Source organism: Nilaparvata lugens, unplaced genomic scaffold (assembly GCF_014356525.2).
Source record: "Nilaparvata lugens isolate BPH unplaced genomic scaffold, ASM1435652v1 scaffold4849, whole genome shotgun sequence".
In the NCBI taxonomy this organism is placed as follows: Eukaryota; Metazoa; Arthropoda; class Insecta; order Hemiptera; family Delphacidae; genus Nilaparvata; species Nilaparvata lugens.
Window position 1 is genome coordinate 1 of NW_024090853.1, and position 24885 is coordinate 24885.

Sequence of the window (24885 nt, forward strand, 5' to 3'; positions counted from 1 at the left end):
TTATTTTTTGGATTTGACAGCTACCCTTGGCTTTACAAGTGATTCACTGAGGCCACTGACGCCTACTTGTTATTTTATTAATGTCTATCTTGACATTCTTTCACTGAGGCTACTGACGCCTATTAACTATTTAGTTAATGTCTATCTTGACATTCATTTCACTGAGGCCATCGACGCCTATTTATTTATTGGATTTGACAGCTACCCTTGGCTTTACAAGTGATTCATTGAAGGCCACTGTCGCCTATTACTCGTTCTAATTGATGTCTGTCTTGACATTCAATTCATTGAAGGCCCATGTCGCCTATATTCAACCCGGACTGTCCTCATTTGTATTTATTAGCTACCCTTAGCTCTTAAGTGATATTTTTAAGGCCAGTAACGCCTATTATTGTTAGGTCGAAATCTATTTTGACATTCAAATCACTGAAGGCCTATGCCGCATATATTTTTTATGTATGTTATTTGCTGAGCATTTTTTTACAGCTTATTGTCATTTTTTAATCATTATTATTGTACCTTAGTAATAACTTTCATTATTGCACTCAATTTATATTCATTTCAGGTATCATTATTAATACCTTTGCATTTATTGCAATATCATTAATACCAATATCATTAATAATTTAATATCATTAATACCTTTGCAGTTATTGTCAGACCTCAATGGTCATTAATGTCATTGACCTAATTTCATTTAAATTTTGTAGTTCTCTACATTATTTCACATGTTATAATTTTCCCAAGATTTGACAATTGCCTTTGTATGTGGCCATCTGCCTATTATTATTTTATTGATCTCAAAATATTTGATTCAATCTTTGTATGTGGCCATCTGCCTATTATTATTTTATTGATCTCAAAATATTTGATTCAATCTTTGTATGTGGCCATCTGCCTATTATTATTTTATTGATCTCAAAATATTTGATTCAATCTTTGTATGTGGCCACCTGCCTATTATTATTTTATTGATCCCAAAATATTTGACACAATTGTTTTTGTATGTGGCCATCTGCCTATTATTATCTTATTATTATTAAATCTTATCTTGTTGATTCATTTAGTCTTTTATTGGTGTACTTACCCCAATTCAAGCTATCAGTATTTTCATGCACAGAATTCAAAGATTTGTTTGTAGGTATTTATACCAACTATCATCCACAGTCCACTGCCCTGCCCTTGGATTCTGTCAACTACTCAGCTGATTAACTTGAAATTTTGCATTTAGATTCTGAATTTACCGAGGATGGTTATAGACCTATTTCAATTCTTCAAGATTTCATTACATCAAGTTATCAGTTTGTCAAGTTCTTAATTAGACTATGGGTTTTCTGCTTGTAACAAATACGTTGACATCAACAAATTACTTTACCCATCCAACTACTGTACACACAAAAGTTTTAAGCCAAATTTCCACATTTCAGTGAACGTATCCAGTACAGTAAAAATATAATTCCTTTCAGATCTAATTGGACTATTCATACTCGCTCGACCGTGCTGAGTGGGAACAGTCCAATCATAACTCATGGCAATTATATTTCCACTGATTCTGATACTGAGATGTGTAAATCCAGCTTTATGCTCAATAGGGCAGAAAAGGATTACCATTGATCTTATGAGAGTGGACATAAAATGTTTGTCTGACAATAGTACTTTACGTCACAAGTCCGGTAACGGTAGTTTACCACATAAGTATGATTGTTTCTGCCCTGAACGTAGTTGAGGGCAGAATTATTATATGAATGCGGTAAATACGTTACCGTACAAGTTACGTATAATATTTTCTGTCATGCTTTTCTCAGAAAGAATAATATTGCTGAGAAACAGTAACCATTACCTGCTGCTGCTCGAGCTACTGCATTCTATAAACATGACCTAGCCCATAGCTCCTAGGTCATAACAGACCCATCTAGCTCAAATAAAATAATTAAGGCCAATGTTAAAAAATGTCAGATGAGTTCTTACAAATTGAAACTTATTAGTTGAGTTCTAATAATATTTGAGTTATTCTATTAGTTACTCAGATATTATTAACTCACTCTCTTCTTCTTACTAAAGTTCTCAACAATAGAAGTTTAAATTATTGTTACCAATATAACAACTGAAGATTATAACGCTAAGACTATATAGCTATTTGAATCAATTTGAATGTTCCTATTTCGGAACTGGGAAACATACTCCACTGTAAAGAAAACCATATGATCTCTTTACAGTATAGTATGCTGTAATGAAAATCACATTTTTCTTGTTCTGCAAACAGCTGTTTACCGGCTTGATTTGATGCATGGAAAACAGCTGCAATTGAGTAAGTATGACAAAAAATAGATTTGTGTGGAAAGATTTGGTTTGATAAACTCATAGAAGCTGTAATGTAGCCGATCATTTGCCATGACTTATCACAATCCAAGATACCCCATTGTTTGAAAATTCAAAAGTGTCGACAACGGTAAAAATTCATGACAAGTAAAATTGGCCTGGAAAAAAAATGCCTCTAGGCAGTCGCTTACAAGGATGGGACCTGGAACTATCTACAGCAGATAAACGGGCTACATCACACCTCCATAAGTATTTCAATCCAAATCTTCCCTCACAAATTTATTTCGTCAAAAACCATAAAAAGATGTAAATTTATAGCTAAAATATTATAATTCTCATTCTAATTTCCCTTTTAAATTTCAAAATCATACCACTCATCATGTGGAGGGGAGTAAAATTGCACTTCAACAATATTTACTAAACTGTTCATTGACATGATATGCTCTTGTTTTATTGCAATAAATATTCACATCGTAAACAACAAAGAAAAACACTTGAATGAAAAACTATGCATTCTTAAATACTCTCTATTCTTGATAATAGGTTTCGTAAAACGCATTTATGTGCATATTGTTTATTGGAATGAATGAAAATGTTATTAATGATTATAATAGTAGAATTTTACACAGTCTTCTAATATTCAGGCTATTATAAGGCTTCTGATGTTTCTTTAAATTCACATACAAAGGAGATGAATAGCTACCTCTTCTACATTATGAAACATTACATTCAGTTGACTCAATTTGAAAAAAACCTATTTTATCTAACTATCTAATGCATAATTGCAGTAAGTTTGTTCGATTCATTAGTCTGGGATTTGTTAATATTATCAACCATTTTTATTTATCTAATTATATCCTTTCATAAGAAATATATAATATTCCAATAGTAGAATTCATATTCTTATTAGATAGTATCCTGATTATGTGTAACCTTATCTAAATTTTGGAGAGGAATTGCTCAAGGTTACCTTATTTTTCCTCTCCCTATCATTTTGATAGAAAAATGAATAAAACATTTGATTGATGTCTGCTGTTTATTCAGAAGTTAGATGTTTATTTATAAAGAATAAATGAAATAAATTGATTTGATGAATTGATTGATGTTTGCAGAGTTTTGCACAGCCGCTTGTTTTATAAGCACATTCACAAGCAGCACCACGAGTGGACGGCTCCAATCTCAGTTACCGCCATCTACTGTCATCCCATCGAGCACACATTCAGCAATCTGTTGCCGCCCTTCCTCGGGGTAAGCTCCAGCATAGATACACAACATATCCCATGGTGTTGTGTATCAAGTTGGGATGATACTGTATCATGTGTGGTGATACTGTATCATTCATGGTGATACCATAGAGAAAAGATAGCATAAGAAGATATCCCATGGTGTTGTGTATCAAGTTGGGATGATACTGTATCATGTGTGGTGATACCATACAGAAAATAATATAGCTTAAGAAAATATCCCATGGTGTTGTGTATCAATTTGGGATGATACTGTATCATTCATGGTGATACCATAGAGAAAAGATAGCATAAGAAGATATCCCATGGTGTTGTGTATCAAGTTGGGATGATACTGTATCATGTGTGGTGATACTGTATCATTCATGGTGATACCATAGAGAAAAGATAGCATAAGAAGATATCCCATGGTGTTGTGTATCAAGTTGGGATGATACTGTATCATGTGTGGTGATACTGTATCCAAAATGTGGTGATACCATACAGAAAATATAGCTTGAGGGTGGTTGCAGACGAACCACATTTGCATGTGGGATGTGGGACCGTCATACCACAGATCAATATGACGAAACGCCCTAACGCAGAGAGACTTTCACACTACATTCGAGAAAACGGTCATTAGTGCAACAGTAATGTTATGTAATGTTCAGGTTGTAGGTTATGTTGAGGTGATTTCATAATAGTGTTTCATCGTGATAAAATTTGTAGAACCAATATTGATATTGTGGAATCTTTCCATAATTGAAAAAAAATATTTGAAATTGTCAAATTCCACTTTAATAAACACCAAGTTCACAGGATATGAATCATGTAAATCTTGTAAACTTTGTGTTTATTAAAGTGGAGTTTGACAATAATTGTCAATTTGAGATTATTTCAAATAGTTTTTTTCATATATTTTTCATTTTCCCATGGAACACCACTCTAGATCTTCGGTTCAAGTTTTTGGTGCGCACTTTTGCAATTAATTTCATCAAAGAGTGTTGTAGAGTAACTGTGAAAATTGACAAAGGCTGCTGTAGTGTATTATCAAAATTATTCTATGATTCAAAGCAATAGTACAAATTCAAATCAAGTAGCTGGTGCTGGTGCCAGATCAAAGAATACTTTATAAGTTCTAGGTTGGCTATGTTGTAAATGGAAACATTTTTTTATTATTATTATTATTATCATCATATATTGTCAGGACAGGTTGATTTTCCATAATAGTTCAATAGACAATAGTTCAGCTGGTATTGAAGAATGGTTCAATGTGGAGAAAGCAGAAGATAGCTTGTTTTGTCTGCGCACGCGCAGAGAAGCAAGCAGACTACAATTCAATCGACCAATGAGAGCTCTTCAAATGTTTATTGTCACAATTTACCAGGCTTCGACTGTGGGGCAGGAATTGTTACTGGAACTAGTTTCTGGTCAAAATTGTTCCCATGGGACACGGAACTTTTTCCCGGGTAAATTGTGAATCGTACAATTCACCACCTTTCATTTTTCCAGAATGGGCCCAATATGAAGTACACATTAAAGTACCAATTACAATCAACTACCGAGCTATCTAATATAACCTACAAATTTGAGGTAAAATTCAAGGGAACACTATCACAGCGACTGCAATTGTAGTACAGAAGCTAGGGGAAGCGTGGTGCTCAAACCATGGTACCACAATCGCAAGGAAAATAATCGCTACCACAGCGCACAACGCCATGTGGAAGTATCAGAGCCACTGCCATGCCTGCCAATGCATTTCATATGCGCTGCGTTTGTGGTACCAAATAGTAGCTCCCACATCCCACATGCGATTGTGGTTCGTCTGCAACCGCCCTAAGAAAATATTCCATGGTGTTGTGTACAAGTTGAGATGATACTGTATCATATTCTGTTAAACTGTATCATTCAGGGTGATACAGTATCATTTTGTGGTGATACTGTATCTTTAATGGTGATACCATACAGAAAAGAAGATATCATAAGATAGCATAAGAAGATATCCCATGGTATAGATCGTTTATGTTCCAAATTGCATGCCGATTTCTTGTTTGCTCAAGCCGATTACTGTCGACTACTGTCTATGTTTCAATTCGTATTTTCTTTTGTCTGTATGTATGTAACGCATTTACGGCCAAACGCGTAGTTAGAATTCTATGAGATTTGGCAGGAATATTCTTCCTTTTTAACTGCGCGTCGATGTATACACAAGACTTGAAATTTTTCATTTTGAGGATAATATAATAGGAAAAGTAATCTTCTTCATACTACGATATCACTTATCACTATAATATATATATATATATATATATATATATATATATATATATATATATATATATATATATATATCATCTACTCTGAAGATAGGATTAATCATCTTATAGAATTATTCATAATCAATCAGCTGACAAGTGGATTATTCATTGCATGCATTACACAGATGTCTGGAGAAGCCGATCAACAAGTGACACCAGATACTTGTGGATGAGAAAACTGCGTGAGGTCTACTGTTCACAGAACTACTAGTATTACTATTTTGGCCGGGTGAGAGTGTAAGAACGGCACAATATGAGAGACTAGTAGCGTCACATAGCTCCACGAAAAAAACTACCAGGACTCTCGGCTTGAGTTAAATCAAATCAAATCGTTTATTGCACAAAAATATATACAGAATACAACTGAAAGGAAATTGACAACTTTGTTCTACACGTCGGCAAAAGAAAACTTGTACGCCGACGTGGAGTCTTAATATTGAAGATATACATAAAGCTGAATTTAAGATTCATACAACATCAATCAATATTAAACCAAATCATTAATTGAATAAAAATAATTTTCTTTCACCCAGGTATGGAAATCTTTTATTTTAGGCTTCTTTATCAACCATCCTCTTGGAACTTTATTATAGAGTTTATTTCTCAAATATGAAATACTTCTACGGGATAGGGTGCTATCAACTCTTTCAATTGTGATTAAGTTTTGAGCGACTTGTCTAGTTACTCTTTGAAAATTTTGAATATTTTTTAATTTGAGCACATGTTTCTTAATAGTCTTTAAAATGAACAATTGTCTTATAGTGAACAGATTGGAATTTTGAAACAATGTGACACTTGGAAATCTCTCGGATACCTCATTATTGTTTTGATAACTAACTTTTGTAAAACAAATAGAGGTTTTAAAGTTGAATCAAAAGTTCCTCCCCATATAGAATTACCATACTGAACTAAGGATTGGAATAGAGCAAAATAAACAGATTTTAGTAATTTTAGACTCAAAATACTTCTAAGCATGTACATTTTTAATTTGACCACCCTTAATTTTCTACAAAGGTAGCTAATCTGAGGTGACCAGCGTAGATGCTTATCAACAAAAATACCAAGATACTTGTAATTGTTTACACTCTCAATAACCTCATTGCAAGAATCACATGGATACCTGTTACAAGCATTATTCAAACAAAGCCTGTTCATATCTAGATCTCCTCTTGTTGTTGGACTGAAGGTCATACATTTTGTTTTACCAATAATTACATTTTAGCCACTGAGAAACCTTATAGTAACCCACTTTTGTTTGCTTGATAACATCTTCCCAGGAACCTTCTTGGAAGATAAGTGCTGTGTCATCAGCAAAACAAATTGTCTTAGACCCAACTGAGTCCAGTACACTAGGCAGGTTATTAACATAGATCAAAAATAAAACTGGTCCCAATACAGTCCCTTGAGGTAGACCCCATGTCACCAATGTTATTTTACAATGTTAGTTAACAATGACATTTGACGCCCTATACTTTGAGATATCTTTCTAACGCTCTAATGCTATCTTTCCTCTATGGCTCCATTCCATTCTTTATTAACGAGCGTAGCCTCGACTATAGTGAGGTCCACGTTATAATGACAGTATTTGATTAACATTGTTGTTGCTATCCTTGTCTATCATTCGACAAAGCAGATAGCGCTATTCTCCACCACCTCCGCAAAGTTTCCAGATCGTTTTTTAATAATGTAGAAATATAATCAATTGATGTTGTAGTTTTAGTTTTTTGGGGAAATAAACATTTATTTATTTATTATTTATTTATTTACTTAAAGTACTCAATCAATCAATCTCTATCTTTTCTTCTCTCTGTCTTTCTCTCTCATTATGGGCCAGTATCTCTCTCTCTCTCTTTTATTCTTTACCCTCTCCTTCTAAACTAATCCTCTCTGACCGAGTAGACGAACCGCCTCTCTAGTCGTGCCTCACCATCATCACTCTGTCTTTCTCTTTCATTATCAGTCTGCATATATCTCTCTTTCACTGACTTCCTCTCCAACCGCGCCTCAACTGCTCACTCAACTGACGCCTCAATGCAGCCAGCTGAGGTCTGTCAGCCAAATTAATACTCTCCTCACTGTCAATTGCGTGGTCATACAACTCACAAGCGTACACCACTGACCAATCAGGGCCCAGTTTGGCAGCAGAGGACGAATCAGAGCTCATCTCAGGAGTAGAGGACGAATCAGAGCTCATCTCAGGAGTAGAGGACCAATCAGGTCCCAGTTTGGCAGCAGAGGACCAATCAGAGCTCATCTTAGGAGTAGAGGACCAATCAGGGCTCATCTCAGGAGCAGAGGACCAATCAGGGCCCAGTTTGGCAGCAGAGGACCAATCAGAGCTCATCTCAGGAGTAGAGGACCATCAGGGCTCATCTTGGCAGCAGAGGACCAATCAGAGCTCATCTCAGGAGCAGAGGACCAATCAGAGCTCATCTTAGAAGCAATGGACCAATCAGAAGGCACTTGATGAGCTGAGAACCAATCAGGAGTGACTTGGCGAACAGTGGACCAATCAGGAGTAACCTGAGGAGTTGAGGACCAATCAGGAGTGACTTCAGAAGCTGAGGGCCAATCAGGGGTAACTTCAGAAAAAGAAGAACCATTAGATGCCACTTCAGGAGCTGAGGACTCATTCACCATTTCAGGATCAGAGGAACTATTAGATGTCTTTTCATGAATAAAGTACACCACTTCAGGATAAGAGGAACCATTAGATGTATTTTCATGAATAGAGGACACCACTTCAGGATCAGAGAAACCATTAGATGTTTTTCATGAATAGAGGACACCACTTCAGGATCAGAGGAACTATTAGATGTCTTTTCATGAATAGAGGACACCACTTCAGGATAAGAGGAACCATTAGATGTCTTTTCATGAATAGAGGACACCACTTCAGGATCAGAGGAACCATTAGATGTCTTTTCATGAATAGAGGAAGAGGAACCATTTGATATATTTTCATGAATAGAGTACCGATTCGAGATTGTGCTGAGAATAGAGCCGTTCGGCTTGAAACGCACCCATTCGGTGTAGCGATAGCGGTCGGTGCGCATTGTGTAGCCCATGACGGCAATTTCGGATAATCGAGGACGGTCGCTGTTCGGTTTAAGCATAGGGTAGAGGCCGGGACGCGGGTACTGGCTGAATGCTGCTCGTTTCCACTTTGCTGTCGTCTGCAACAAAAAGTGAGTCAAATTAAAACGACTTTGTATTGCCACAACTTAGGATACAACCACACTGAAAGCGGAGTGGAGCGTGACGTAAGGAGCGTCGTGAAGTTTGCAGTTTCAACTAACATTATTCATCACTGAATAAAATAAATGTTCAATTACTTTCATTGAGAGTAGCCATTTCACAAAAACACCTAGTTACCAAAATGTTTGACTTCAGATACTGCTTTTGGATATCACTGAAGATGACGCCATAGTTGTTGAAACAATATAAATAAATAAAAATAGAAATCCAAGTACCATTTTTACTTTCCTTGCCCTATACCATAGGTAAGGAAAATATTGCTTTCCGAAAAAATTAGGGTAACCCAATTTCTAAATTTCTATACGTTTCAAGGTCCCCTGAGTCCAAAAAAGTGGGCTGGGTATTGGTCTGTATGTGTGTGTGTGTGTGTGTGTGTGTGTGTGTGTGTGTGTGTGTAGGTGTGTACAGACTTTCGCTCTGCTCCGCAACCGAACGTCACTCCAGCAGAGCGATTGATGATCGACCGGCGAGCAACAGTGGAACGCGAGAAGAGCTAACATCTCCCGTAGCGTTCATGATGGGTGCGACTGCAGAGCGGGGGCGGAGCGACTGCGGTACGATGGAGGAACGAGGGCGGTACGAGGGCGAAGCGTGCTCGGTGCGGGTTGGAAGCGCGTATATGTGTACGCAGCTCTAAAGTGTATGCGCGTCTGTGTACACGATATCTCATCTCCCAATTAACGGAATGACTTGAAATTTGAAACTTAAGGTCCTTACACTACAAGTATCCGATTTGGGTATTGGTCTGTGTGTGTGTGTGTGTGTGTGTGTGTGTGTGTGTGTGTGTGTGTGTGTGTGTATGAGTGTATGTGCGTCTGTGTACACGATATATCATCTCCCAATTAACGGAATGACTTGAAATTTGGAAATTAAGGCCCTTACACTACAAGGATTCGACACGAACAATTTCGACCAAATGCAATTCAAGATGGCGGCTAGAATGGCGAAAATGTTGTCAAAAGCAGGGTTTTTCGCGATTTTCTCGAAAATGGATGGAACGATTTTGATCAAATTTATACCTAGAATAGTCATTGATGAGCTATATCAGCTGCCACAAGTCCCATATCTGTAAAAATTTCAGGAGCTCCGCCCCATCTATGCAAAATTTGATTTTAGATTTCCAATTATCAGGTCTCATATATTATAATTTAAACGAGAAATTTCAAGTGGAAAAGATTGAGCATGAAAATCTCTTCAAATAATGACCAGTAACATTTTCACCTGAAATTGAAAATAAGCTTGAAATTTGAGAAAATGTGATTATTCAATTGCAAACTGTTGGCAAGTGTTGATTCTATTAAACCTGTCACTATGAAGAGATAGCAGATCTCGTGTGTCTCCAGCGTATTGTCCTGTCACCAGCTGGCTCAGATCTTTGAATAGTAGACTTGAGATGTGCGTGAACACTAGCGACAGGTGATCAATTTTCATAACGGCAAGGAAAGTTGTGTGAGTGCGCCACACCAGATTTTTAAAATTGTTCAGTCACAACATGTTTCGGCTATATGATGCCACTAGCCGTCAGGCTCGCTTCGCGCGCCATATCCGTCTGGCCAGGGGGCTCCGCCCCCTGGACCCCCGACTGGATCGTCCAAGAATGAGATCAGCAGGCTCGCCTGCATTTTTATCATATGTTAGGACAATCCAGTCGGGGGTCCAGACTAAACGTCTGGCTAAACGGATATGGCAAGCGAAGCGAGCCTGACGGCTAGTAATATAATATTCCAGGATTGAAGTAGCAGTGCCCAATCAATTTTTCCGCGATAAATGCATTTAAATCTTCAACTTGGTGCCAACCTAACAAAGTCAACTCAACTTGATGCCAACCTGACAAAATTATTAATTTAGTTGCCAGTTAACAACTGTTTCGAGTCTCATCATCAAGTCTCAACTACTAAACTGATTAAGGCCATGCAAAGGCTAAAAATAAACTTTCTACTGGTGATACGAGGTGGCTGAGAAAAGTAATGAGATTGGTAACACTGCGGGAGATCCGGCAACGTTGTGTCTACCAGCCGACGCTAAACCTGTTTGTTTATCCCTTCCACTTCCTCAGTCCGAGTCACAACTCCGTACAGTTAACACATTAGTTTTGACAGCGCCATTAGTAATGTTGTGTTTTCATTGTGCGTCACAGAAATGGAGAATCGGAATTTAGAGCAACGTTGTGCAATAAAGTTTTGTGCTAAACTTGGTGAATCCGCGAGTGTGACTTCTGAAAAGTTGAAACAGGTCTATGGGGAACAGTGCTTATCGAGAGCACAAGTTTTCCGCTGGCACAAATCATTTTTGGAAGGCCGAGAACACGTTGAAGATGAAACTCGCTCAGGGAGACCTTTGACTTCAAGAACGGACGAAAACATGAATCGTGTGAGGGCGCTTTGTGACAAATTGTGACAGATGATTTAAACATGCGAAAGGTTTGTGCCAAATTGGTGCCGAAAAATCTAACAAATGAACAGAAGGACAATTGAAAAAATGTGTGCGTTGATCTTCTTGAGAGGATTGCTAATGACCAAGAATTCTTCAATTGTGTGATCACTGGTGATGAATCCTGGATATTTGAGTACGACCCTGAAACAAAGCGGCAAAGTAAAGAATGGCACACTTCGTCATCTCCTCGGCCGAAGAAATGTCGAATGAGCAAATCAAAGATCAAGACCATGCTAATTTGTTTTTTTGACAGGAAAGGTATCATACACAAAGAATTTGTTCCACCAGGACAAACTGTCAACCAAGTGTTTTATAAAAGTGTCCTTGAAAAGTTGAGGAAAAGAGTGATCCATGTGAGACAGGAAATTGCAGACAAGTGGATGCTTCATCATGACAATGCTCCGTGTCACACGGCCATTTCCATCCGTGAATTTTTGAACTCAAAACGCATTACTGTTGTTCCTCAACCCCCCTATTCACCTGATTTAAGTCCTTGTGACTTCTTCCTCTTCCCGAAATTGAAACATGTACTAAAAGAACGTCATTTTGGAACTCTGGAGAACATTCAAAAGACTGTGACCGACCAGTTAAAAGCCATACCAATTGAAGACTTCCAGCGCTGCTACCAAGAGTGGGAACAACGACTCCGCCAATGTATAGCTGCCCAAGGGTACTACTTTGAAGGGGATAACATTGTTGTTTGAAAATAATAAAAACTTTGGTTAGTATGAAATCAGTCTCATTATTTTTCTAACACACCTCGTATAAATAAAAGTTGTATTTTTAAACACCATAGTGGTTGAATCATGTTTGTAACTTTTTAATACATTAGTGATATTTTTAGACAATATTCTAGTGTTTTATTAAACTTTTCATGAATGAAAGCCGACTCACCGGATTGACACTGTTCTCCTGAAGCAAGAGAGGCACCAAACTGTTTCCCTCAGTGCAGAGCAATTGCTGCTTTTCACCAGTTGAACACCTCTCCAATGGTTCAAACCCAGCCAGTTCCACCAGGGTTGGAAACAAATCCACCAATTCCACTAGCTCATTGCGCATGCGCCACTTTTTCTCTTGTTCCTTAGACTGTTGTTCCAGTTTCTTCTGTCCAGTGAGTAGACCTTGTTCACTCTTCCGTTTCTGAATCCATAGATCCTGTTTCTTTTGTTCCTGTTTCTGTTGTTCCAGTTTCTTCTGTCCAGTGAGTAGACCTTCTTCACTCTTCCGTTTCTGAATCCATAGATCCTGATCTTTTTGTTCCAGTTTCTTCTGTCCAGTGAGTAGACGACCTTCTTTACTCTTCCGTCTCTGAATCCATAGAACCTGTTTCTTTTGTTCCTGATTCAATTGTTCCAGATTCTTCTGTCCAGTGAGTAGACCTTGTTCACTCTTCCGTTTCTGAATCCATAGATCCTGATCTTTTTGTTCCTGATTCAGTTGTTCCAGTTTCTTCTGTCCAGTGAGTAGACCTTGTTCACTCTTACGTTTCTGAATCCATAGATTCTGATCTTTTTGTTCCTGATTCAGATGTTTCCCTTTTTGTTGAAGTTGAGGCACCTTGAGTATGAATGGAACTCGAGTGGCCACCTCATAATTACTGAACTTAGACCACTCTCCATGCTCTCCAAGTGACCAGCCTGTACACACAAAAATCAACATTTCGTCAATACATAAAATAGAATTATAGTACGCTTTGAAATTAATAGAATATTAGATTAAGAATACAAATTATAAGTAATTTTATTAATTTCAAAGGGTACTATAGTTCTAATTTATAAATAAAAGAAAGTTAAACCTAAACCTAACCTAACCTAACCTAACCTAACCCTAGCGCTGAATTCATACATTTTAAGAAGATTTTGTCAATTTTATTTCAAAAATCATGTAATTTTGGTAATGAAACACTAGAATTTTGTCTAGAAATAACTCAAATTTATTGAAAAGCTAACAGGTAACCAGTGCTCCATAAGGGTCTAATTAAAAACTTGACAAACTGAAATCTTGAAGAATTCCAGGCCTATAACCATCCTCGGTAAATTAAGAATGAATGAATATGCGAAACTTCCAGTTAATAAGTTCAGTAGTTGAGACGTGATGATGCGTCATTCGTGAATTTTCTAACCCGCACATTTATAAGCCAATTCTTTCCTTTATTATATTAGAGATTACATACTTGTTTCAACAAGTTGTCTTTTTTACTTTCCTTGCCCTACTACCATAGGTAAGGAAAGTATTGCTTTCCAAAAAAAATTAAGGTACCCTAATTTCAAGTTTTCTATACGTTTCAAGGTCCCCTGAGTCCAAAAACATTATTTTTGGGTGTTGGTCTGTGTGTGTGTATGTGTGTGTGTGTGTTGTGTGTGTGTGTATGTCTGTGAACACGATAACTCCATTCCTAATCAACCGATTGACTTGAAATTTTAAACTTAAGGTCCTTATACCATGAGGATCTGACAATAAGAAATTCAATAAAATTGAATTCAAAATGGCGGATAATTACTAAAAAACCATGTTTTTCACGGTTTTCTCGAAAACGGCTCTAACGATTTTCTTCAAATTTATACCATGGATAGCTATTTATAAGCCCTATCAACTGACATGAGTCTCATTTCTGAGAAAATTGCAGGAGCTCCGTAATATTCTTGTGAAAAATGGCGGATAATCACTAAAAAACCATGTTATTCACGGTTTTCTCGAAAACGGCTCTAACGATTTTCTTTAAATTCATACCATGGATATCTATTTATAAGCCCTATCAACTGACATGAGTCTCATTTCTGAGAAAATTGCAGGAGCTCCGTAATATACTTGAGAAAATTGCGGACAATAACTAAAAAAAAACATGTTTTTCACGATTTTCTCAAAATAACTTGACCGATTTTTTTCAAATTCATACTCTGTATAGTTATTTATCAGCTCTATTGACTGGCATGAGTCTCCTTTCTGGGAAACTAATGGGGGGTCCACCCCATCCTTGAGAAATGGACTTTGTAACCTCCTTCTCGTGCATGAGGTAGGTAGGTAGGTAGGTAGAGCAGTTCATAAAAAGAACACATAGTCGAGATATTTCATCTGTAGAACAGCTGTTTTGACGACTTTAAAAAAATGACGACTAAAAAAATCATTGAATTTCACAATTTACACAAAGGAAAAAGTACTCTGAAAACAATTATATATACACATATACAAAAGTCTGATCGTAGTTTCAAATATGAGCAAGGAAAGTTGTGTGAGTGTACCACACCAGATTTTTTCTTTAGGGCTACTCTTGAATATAAACTTTATGCAGACTTGATAATGGCATCATATAGCCGAAACATGTTGTGAGTAAACAATTTTAAAAAGAGTACTTGGATTTCTATTTTTATTTATTGACCGAGCGAAGTGAGGTCTAAGATTCAAGTCGACGGTTTGGCATTTCTCTTAATGTTTAAATGTTTATATGTTGCGCATTTACGGCGAAACGCGGTAATAGATTTTCATGAAATTTGACAGGTATGTTCCTTTTCAAATTGCGCGTCGACGTATACATACTGTTTTTTGAAATTTTGCATTTTAAGGATAATACAAACGGAAAAGGAGTCTCCTTTGAACGCCAATATCACCGTAAAAATCAGACTTTAGAATTTTTCATCATAAATCAGCTGTCTAGTGGACTACTAGTTGAACAGTTGAACAGTTACTGTGAACAGTAGACCTCGCGCTCAGTAAGTTACATTGACCTGTTGTTATGTTTTCTTAAAAATTAATAAATAATTTATCAATTTAAAATGTCTAGAAAAAATCCTAAATGAACATAGAGCTTTCTATCCTATCATACCGTGATGTATCGTCCCGGAATGTGAGTGTGAGCGCTGTTATCAGGTCTGGCTGCAACTGTCTACTAAGGTTGATGGAAAGATACAATTTTCAAGATGTTTCATGTTTTTGAACGGGTAGTATTATAGTCAACTGTCTACTAAGGTTGATGGAAAAATAAATTTTCAAGATGTTCGATGTTTTTGAACGGGTAGTATTATAGTCCACTAGACAGCTGATTTATGATGAATAATTCTATAGTCTGATTTTTACGGTAATATTGGCGTATGAAGTAGGCTCCTTTTTCCTTTTACATTATCCTTGAAATGCAAAATTTCCAAAAACCTTGTATATACGTCGACGCGCAATTTAAAAAGGAAACATACCTGTCAAATTTCATGAAAATCTATTACCGCGTTTCGCCGTAAATGCGCAACATAAAAACATATAAACATTTAAACATTAAGAGAAATGCCAAACCGTCGACTTGAATCTTAGACCTCACTTCGCTCGGTCAATAATAATACTACCCGCTCAAAAACATCGAACATCTTGAAAATGTATCTTTCCATCAACGTTGTAGACAGTTGCAGCCAGACCTGATAACAGCGCTCACACTCACATTCCGGGACGATACATCACGGTATGATAGGATAGAAAGCTCTATGTTCATTTAGGATTTTTTCTAGACATTTTAAATTGATAAATTATTTATTAATTTTTGAGAAAACATAACAACAGGTCAATGTAACTTACTGAGCGCCAGGTCTACTGTTCACAGAACTACTAGTAGTCCACTAGACAGCTGATTTATTGATGAATAATTCTAAATCCTGATTTTTACGGTAGTATTGGCGTTCAAAGGAGACTCCTTTTCCTTTTGTATTATCCTTAAAATGCCAAATTTAAAAAAACCGTATGTATACGTCGACGCGCAATTTGAAAAGGAACATACCTGTGAAATTTCATGAAAATCTATTGCGTCATCTTCAGTGATATCCAAAAGCAGTATCTGAAGTCAAACATTTTGGTAACTGGGTGTTTTTGTGAAAGGGCTACTCTCAATAAAATTAATTGAACATTTATTTTATTCAGTGATGAATAATGTTAGTTGAAACTGTATTTCAATACAGGTCTACTTGAAAAATTGTAAAGGCTAAATTTAAAGAATAACAAGGCCCAGTTGCACAAAAACCTGTTTAATCTCATCTTAGTTATTTAGGCCTAGTGCTAATTAATGTCATTTTCACATTTTAACTACCGTTAAAATTCAACAGACTTTTCTGCAACTGGGCCTGAGATTAACAAAGTGAAAATTGAAATTCAATCTCAAATTTGTTTTCAATCTATTCATCAACGTACATCAACCATTCATAACTCCAAGCTCCTATTAAAAGCGGCTACCACAGTGAGGTCCACGTTATAATGGCAGTTGAGAAAGATAGGAGAACAACGTTGGCAACCCTCTGTCTTGTCAATGCCTTCTGTGGAGGGTAGCTGATACAGGTATATTAATGTTATATAATAATAATAATAAATTCATAAAAATTTACATAAATAGAAGAATAAATAATTTCAAGTACCCCGAGGACTGAAAGTCCTGTTTGGGGCACCATCATATTTTTAATTAAGAAAAAAAAGCAATGAATTATTTTGCCGAGTCGGAACTTGTATAATATGACAGGGTAAGGAATTTTTAGCTTAGATAATACATGTATATTAACATTTTTATCCAGTTTCCCTCATTTGAAAAGAATAACAAACAATCAATGCACATTCCAAGCAATTGGCAGACTCATAAATTTCATTTTATAAATTTCCGTCCATAATCATCAACATTACACGAAAACAACTCATGTGTCTTGAATAATTATCTTTACACAATTTCCAAGAGAGTAAGAAGACATTATTTGTCTCTTTGTAACAGTTTAAAGAAGGATAAACAAAGCTTATCATAATAATAATAAGAAAACAAAGATATTATCACCATCAATTCTACTAATTTTATTAAAGCTTATCAGATTTTGAAGAGTGATGAGTTATAATGTTATAATGTGATGAGTTATAAATAAAGCTTATCAGTGCGTTATCTTTTTAAACAAAGAAACTTTGTTACAAAGTTAAATTGGATGAAACCTTGTAACAGTTTCATCCAATGAAACCCGCAAATTTATATCTATTCCACTCTTGAAAATAAGCTCTCCACATCATTTTGTAATAGAATCCAACTGTTCATTCTCGTTTAAAATAATCTATTATATTTTATTAAGCAGGAAATTATATTTTTCAATAGTTTCATAATTAAGAATTTAAGATGAAATATTTTGTTAATTATTGATTCTACATTGTTAAGAGACGATCTGGCAACAGAGCAAAGCGAGAAAGAGATCCGCTTTGTTGAATGATAGACAAGGATAGCAATACCATTGCTAATCAAACACTGCCATTATAACGTGGACCTCACTATAGCTGCTAAGGGAACACGGAATTAGAAATTTCCGTAGCTGAAATGAACATGACATTCCAATTCCATGTTCCCTTGCAGCTAGTGGACGCTACTATTGTCCCCGTGTACAGCGTGCTTCACTGTAATAGACAAAACATATTGAGAAACGAATGGATTTGGGTGGCTTCCGAACCAAGCAGTGACAACTCACCATGATCTCCAATCAGTGCGACAATTGTATTATTATCTAATCCTTCGTTTTCAAGTGTCAGCAGCAGTTCACCAATCAACTCGTCAATGTAAGTAACTGCCGCGTTGTAACTCTGGATTATGCGTTTCATCCAATCCACTGCAATACAAACAATATCTTTACAATTAATAGAAAAATGATATACAGAGTGATTATAATAGTACTTTACGTAACAAGTCCGGTAACGATAATTTACCGCATAAGTATGATTGTTTCTGCCCGAAACTTAGTTGAGGGCAGAATTATCATACGAATGCGGTAAATACGTTACCGTACAAGTTACGTATAATATTTTTTGTTTTCATTTTCATTTTATTCAATTCTTCACGTAAAAATCACAAAAGCAGAGCTAGGCTCTAGTGATGTGTGAAATGTCATTTAATTATTCAAAATGGGAAAAAGAAAGAGAAAAAAAAACCCTGAATGTGGATCACTTATAAACCCACTGTCATACCCCAACCCAAGGCAAACCAACCATTACATAAATAGAACACTAACAGTGACCATACTATATTGGCAAATCATGTAGAGGCTATCTTCTCAAAAAAATTCCTCAACTTTATAGGGACACATACCTATGAGAATGGTTTTTAATTTTTTCTTAAATAAACCAGGAGTAGCACTTTCCTTGACTATCTGTGGTAGGACATTGTAAACCTTGATGCCCATGTAATAAGGGCCCTTCTCCAAGAGAGTCAGCCTGTGCTCTGGATACCTGAGTCCCCTGAATCGCGTGTTATATAAATGCGCCACTTGTTTCTCTTGGAAACGGTCCTTATTTCTAAAAACAAATAGAGCTAACTCTAAGACATAAACTGCCGGGGCTGTAAGGAGGGAGTGTTCTCTAAATATGGGTCTGCAAGAACACCTGTCTGTCAGGCCGAATATTCGCCTCAAAGCTTTTTTTTTGAGTCCTGAAAATAGATTCAAATTCTGTTGTTCTGCCCCAAAAAATGATACCAAAGCGTAGATGGGATGCAAAATACGCATGATACACAATTAACGCTGTACTTGTACCTGCAACCCTGGAGATCACACCCACCGCGAATGTTGCTCTACTCAGCTTCCTCAACAGTTCAGAAGAGTGAGACTTCCACTTCATATCACTATCCAAGAACAATCCAAGAAAAGTGGTTCCATCAGAGGGCTTCAAGGTGGTATCTGAGTCTAGTTTAACATGAAACGTTCCCTGGGCATTTCGAGCATGAAAAGGCACCAATTTGGTTTTACTAGGGTTCAATGACAAACCATTATAGTTGAACCACTCATTAAGCTCATTCAAACAAGTTTTTGCTCCCTCAATCAAAGAATCAACATTTCCACCCTTAATGAGAGCTGTTGTATCATCAGCAAATAGAGTTAGATCATAATTAACAAACTTTGAGATATCATTTACATATACCAGATAGAGCAATGGTCCCAAAATAGATCCCTGTGGAATACCCCGATTCATTGCCAACCAAGTAGAGTTGAAAACCATTCCATCAGCAACAACTGAAACCCTATGGTATCTACCCCGCAAGAATGATTGCAGCCACAAAAATTCAACTCCCCTCACACCATAGTGCCACAACTTGGACAAAAGCAGGTCATGATCCACGCAATCATAGGCCTTGGACAGATCGCAAAAGATACCAAGTACCTTCTGCGATCCATCCAAAGCACTAAGAGCCTCCTTATTCAGCCCAAAAACAGCATTGTCAATACCTCTACCCCTCCTGAATCCAAACTGGGAATCACAGAAAAGATTATTTCTCTCAAAATAGGAATTCAACTGAATATGAACTGCTCTCTCAAATATTTTTGAAAATACCGTTCCCAGAGAAATTGGCCTGAAGTTTGACATTTCCTGTGAATCACCCTTCTTATACAGTGGCTTTATGGATGAGAATTTTAGTAAATCTGGGAATTCCCCCCTTCCAAACGACAAATTGATAACATGTGAGAGAGGTTTTGAAATAAGCTGAGCAGTTCGTTTCAAAATAAATGTTGGAATTTCATCCCACCCTGATGATCTGCTATTTTTTAAACCATTGATAATATTGAGTACCTCATCACATGTTATTTCTTTGAAATGGAAAGCTGATTTAGGCTTATTATGGGGAGCATCAAAGGTCCTCTCATATCTCCTTCCACCAGCCGAATTCCTTGAAGATAAGTTTATATATCCTTCAGCAACTGTATTAAAATACTTATTGAAGGAATTGGCCACCTGTTGTGGATCAGAGATCAAGCTGGAGCCCATCCTGAGTACCGGACAAGGACCTGCAGTTTTATTAATACCAAGTGTATTTTTGATAACCCTCCAAGTTGTCTTTGTTACATTGCTGGAAGAAGTAATGCAGTGAGATAGGAATTTCCTTTTTGCCAATCTTATAACATGTCTCAGAATTAGTTTATATTTCTTGAAATATTCCATAGTGGTAGGGTTAGGATTGCAATGCAACATCTCAAGAATTTCCCTTTTGCGTTTACATGATACCTTAATACCTTTAGTCAGCCATCCCCTACAAGCTCTGTCACCAGTGTTCACCTTGAATGTTTTCAATGGAAAAGACTCCAAGAAACATTGTCTATAACTATGAAAAAACCTGCCAAAACCCTCCAAACAGGAAGTGGCTCTCAAACAACTCTCCCAAGTCTCCCTTTCCAACCGTGAGGTAAAATTTTTAATAGCAGGTTCTGGAAAATATCTTTTACTTACATAGGATCCTTTAATTTTCAAAGCAGCTTCAGAAACCTGAAAGAACAATGCATGATGGTCTGACAGCCCAATATCCAGAGTAGTACAGTTCAAATTACTTATTTCTAAGTTTGTCAAAATAATATCTATGCAAGATATAGATGTGTGATTGCATTGAAATTGAACTCTTGTAGGGGAATTATTCATAGGTCCTAAATGATAAGAAGAACATAGATTCAGGAACTTTTTGCTATTATTAGACTTTTGATCCAATATATTAATATTAAAGTCGCCACAAACAAATATACTTTTCTTTATTGACTCAAGACGTAATCTTTTAAAAAGCAATTCAAGACTAAATAAAAATTCCTTAAATGAAGCATTGGGTGGCCTATAGATTGAAACGATAACAGTGCCCCTTCCTTTTTGAAAACAATCATCCCTCAACTCCACTGCCGAAATCTCAAGCAAACACTCCACTGACAAACCGCCAACATCATCTCTCACTAGATAAGAAATTTCATCTCTGAGTAGGACTGCAACTCCTCCTCTAGCCTTATTTTTCCTACAAAAAAGAGACCTCAAGGAATAGCCAGTGAGAGAGTTTAGGATACCTGAATTTGCCGCCTCCAGCCAATGCTCACTCAAACAGATTGCCAATGGTCTAAGCTTATATGTTTCAAAGGTAGCCTCTATTTCATCAATTTTCCCTGCAAACCCCTGGATATTCAAACACATAACATATGACCTGTCGAGTCCATTCAGATCCATAATCTCACCTTGTTCCACCCTTGACCCATTACTTTCATCTATTAAGGACTCTTGCTCTGTTAAATCTACACAATTATTTACCTCTGTCATAAAATTCACCTCTTTTGTAGAAGTGTTGTCTATATTCCTCTTCTGAACATTATCTTTATTCATGTCATTTATTTGCCTTGATAAAAAATAATTTTTATCATAGTTGTCATGACTAATCAGTTTAAATCAATCAGTCACATGTCTCAACAGATTGAATATTGTGTGAAGGTTGTATGGTGTCTTTAAATGCAATTACATTATTCTTTTTCTGCTTGTAAAGGCTGCCGTTTTCATGTGTCTGTTCTATCTGCTCTCTTTTTCCTGTTATGATACCCGCTATCAATTTGCATACTGTTTTCTTTCCCAACCTGTTCATATGAAGGCCATGCCGTGTATGCTTAGTCGGTTCAAACATCCAGAGATCGACAATTTTAACGTTACTCACATACTGAATTTTTCGGATGGCTCTATTCAGTTTAGTAATCATCAAATTTATGTGTGAGTTAGCAAATAAGTCGTACCTGTAAGGAATAGTAGTAATAATTAAATTTCTATTAGCATGTTCCTCCATAACCCTGACCAGCCACCTCAGATACACCTTAATATGATTCTCAGAAAAATCATCAGTGACACTATTTGTACCTCCTATTATAATCGTCCATTCATTTTCCCTATTAGGACTAGTTTTTATCTGAGAATCGTTTAATATAGATTGACATATTTTTTCAATAGGAGCTCCAGGAGCTACAAATGAGGTGCAAGTAATATTTGAGGGCAAGGCCTGATCCAGCAACTCACGGACTCCCCTCCCATGACTATCCGACCATGTTAATCTTCACTTCATCAGATCTCCTAAGATTGCTCATACTACTTCTGCATGAAAATTCATCTGTGGAATTCATTTGGATCGGTTTCATTTCTTTGAATAGAGCGATATCATTTGCTAGATCACTAATTGTTCGCTGAAGACAACAATTTGTCTCCTCTGTTCTGAGTAGCTGTTGGCGACTCTCCAACAGATCTCTCTGTAGAGCCATAATATCTTCTTGAAACCTATCGTTAACATTTTTAAATAATCAACAGATTTGCGATGCAGATTCAATAATGATTCAATAGTTGAGGAGTCTTCCACCCCAGTGGATAGCGACTTGGTCCGTTTCTCACTCTCGCTGTCCTCTTTCAAATGCGAGTCATATACAACATCAGAGGAACCATCAGTCTGTGATGCGATATCTATCATGTGCTTAGAGTTACTGTTACAATTTCCATCACACTTCCTATTTGTAGTAGCTTCCTCCCTTTCCATCAATTGCTGCTCTAGTTCTACTGCTCTATCTGTCAACGCATTTTTCATGTATTCTAGTTCAGCCACTCTTTGCCTAAGATATTTATTTTCCTCTGAAATAGATTTATATTTTGGAGTTTCTGGTGTAAGTGTTACATAAGGCGAGAGTAGTGATGTGAGTGAGGACGGGCCTGTCGAATTTGCATCACGCTGTCAACATTTTCTTCTTGTACGTCTAACATCCGTTTAGTTGCTGGTGGATCATGATTGTGTTTACCTGGCTTTCCCACCACTTTAGATTTAATAGAGTCAGTTCGAATGCAGCTTGAGCAGTATTTATTAGTACAACGCCATACAATTTCCCCTGAGCGCTGTTTGACTGCCCTACTGTACCGGAAATCTTCAAATACAATTCCTGGCTGCCCTTTAGCAGTCTTTATAAGTTCAAGTGCCATTATTACGTATGCAAAGACTATTACACTTGAACAGAGAGAATATTGCGACTCATAAACACAATTCTTACAGCAACAATATTCAAATGCAACTCAATACCAGTAAGAACAATACGACTAGACAGATACATCAACACCAATTTATTTGCTAAAATATTAAATGTGATGGAACTACTCTAAATATAGAAGTTAGTATTGAAAGAAAAATCAATGTCCCAGGTATCAATAGTTTTTAAATATCTATTTCATTTTGATTATTACATCCGATTGATAATTTTGTTTTATTTATTATTATTTTTTTAAGTAGGTTTTAACTGAAAGAGGAGATTTAGATGTTAATTATTATGATACTAATATATTATGATACTGTTTATTTTTTATTTTTTTATTTTTTTTTTATTACCGGCTAAGAAAATTCTGTACTGGCTGATAATAATTAAAATAGGTACTGTATCCTGTAGATTGGAAAGCAGAAGAATTCAAAGTTATTGCTGTTGAATGAAAAGGAGATAGCGGTTATCTGACTCGAACAAAAACCAGTCTTATCTTCACGATAATTTCACTTGAGCATCAAACCCTGACAACGGCTTTCAGACTCTCCCCCTCCCCAACTCCGCTCCACCAATAACCGGAAAAAATAATTATTTCAATTATAACAATCAGGCAAAAATAATGCGAAATGGATTAATGTTGGTCGTGCCCTGTCATGGCCCAGGCCACGAGCAACTGCCGCAAGATGCGATGTTTACAGATATTCCACAAAGCAGCTCGCCAATTCAACATCCATTTCGGCCTGTACAATATCTGTTTAACGTGAAAAATAGCGATGAGAAGACAAATAATACGAAGTTTATTACAGAAAATGGTTGAAACGGAATTTGGTTCTGGAAAGGAGTGATCTGAATCTATCACAATGGTCTGACACGTTCAAATTGTTGAGAACGTTTAAGAAGGTTTAGATTATTCAAATTTATTGTTGAAATAAAGTAATTCTATTTATTAATTGTACTAGTTATTTGATAAAAATAGAAGTTTCAATAGATATTTGAACTTCACTGAGTAAATTTAGATTGATATAATAAACGTGGATTTACAATGAATAAATGTACTTTGCCAACTTCTGTCGTGAATGAAAAGGAAATGGTTGAAAAATACTATTAGTAAGAAACTACTGAAGTTACCTTTAAATTACCTTTAATTTGAACTACTGATTCAGTATTTGATGCAGTGAGAGGTTGAGGTATTAGTATAAAAAAAATTATTAATTAATGATAATATTATTAAAGAGGCTACTTACTGAATGATGTTATTAAAGTTATTTTTTAAATGTAATGGCGTGCAAAAATTAAGATATTATGTTACTGTAATAGTTATGAAACGAAAATCTACGTTAATTTCTGAAAAGCAAGAAATGAATGGAAACAGGTTATCTTATCTGAGCTGCTCCAAAACACAACCGTCCGCTACCACTGCTACAACTCAACCCAGGAGTGTCGTACTTATCTGAGAAAGAATAATATTTCTGTGAATCAAAAACCATTACCTGTTGCTGCTGCTGCAACTATTGCATTCTATAAACATGACTTAGCCGTAGCGCCTAGATCTTAACAGACAGACCT

General features: G+C 36.4%; 1 protein-coding gene across 1 annotated transcript; it reads right to left on the bottom strand.

Annotated features, from left to right (window-relative positions):
* Nucleotides 1-7687: 7687 nt before the first annotated feature.
* On the bottom strand, nucleotides 7688-22342 carry LOC120355801. Its single transcript, XM_039444508.1, has 6 exons — nucleotides 22328-22342; nucleotides 19606-19774; nucleotides 18007-18144; nucleotides 12446-13188; nucleotides 8497-9036; nucleotides 7688-8114 (listed from the first exon to the last, which is right to left on the bottom strand). The coding sequence occupies exons 1-6, from the start codon at nucleotides 22340-22342 to the stop codon at nucleotides 7839-7841; spliced, it is 1881 nt and encodes a 626-aa protein (XP_039300442.1). The 3' UTR covers nucleotides 7688-7838.
* Between the last annotated feature and the right edge of the window lie 2543 nt (nucleotides 22343-24885).

What these genes read in the sequence shown, in the direction of transcription:
- LOC120355801 (XM_039444508.1), bottom strand. An exon ending in CGCACTGATTGGAGATCATG is followed by an intron (nt 13,189 to 18,006) that starts GTGAGTTGTCAC and finishes TTGTGTGTACAG; the next exon opens with GCTGGTCACTTGGAGAGCAT. An exon ending in TTCCTCTGATCCTGAAATGG is followed by an intron (nt 8,115 to 8,496) that starts TGAATGAGTCCT and finishes TCTACTCCTAAG; the next exon opens with ATGAGCTCTGATTGGTCCTC.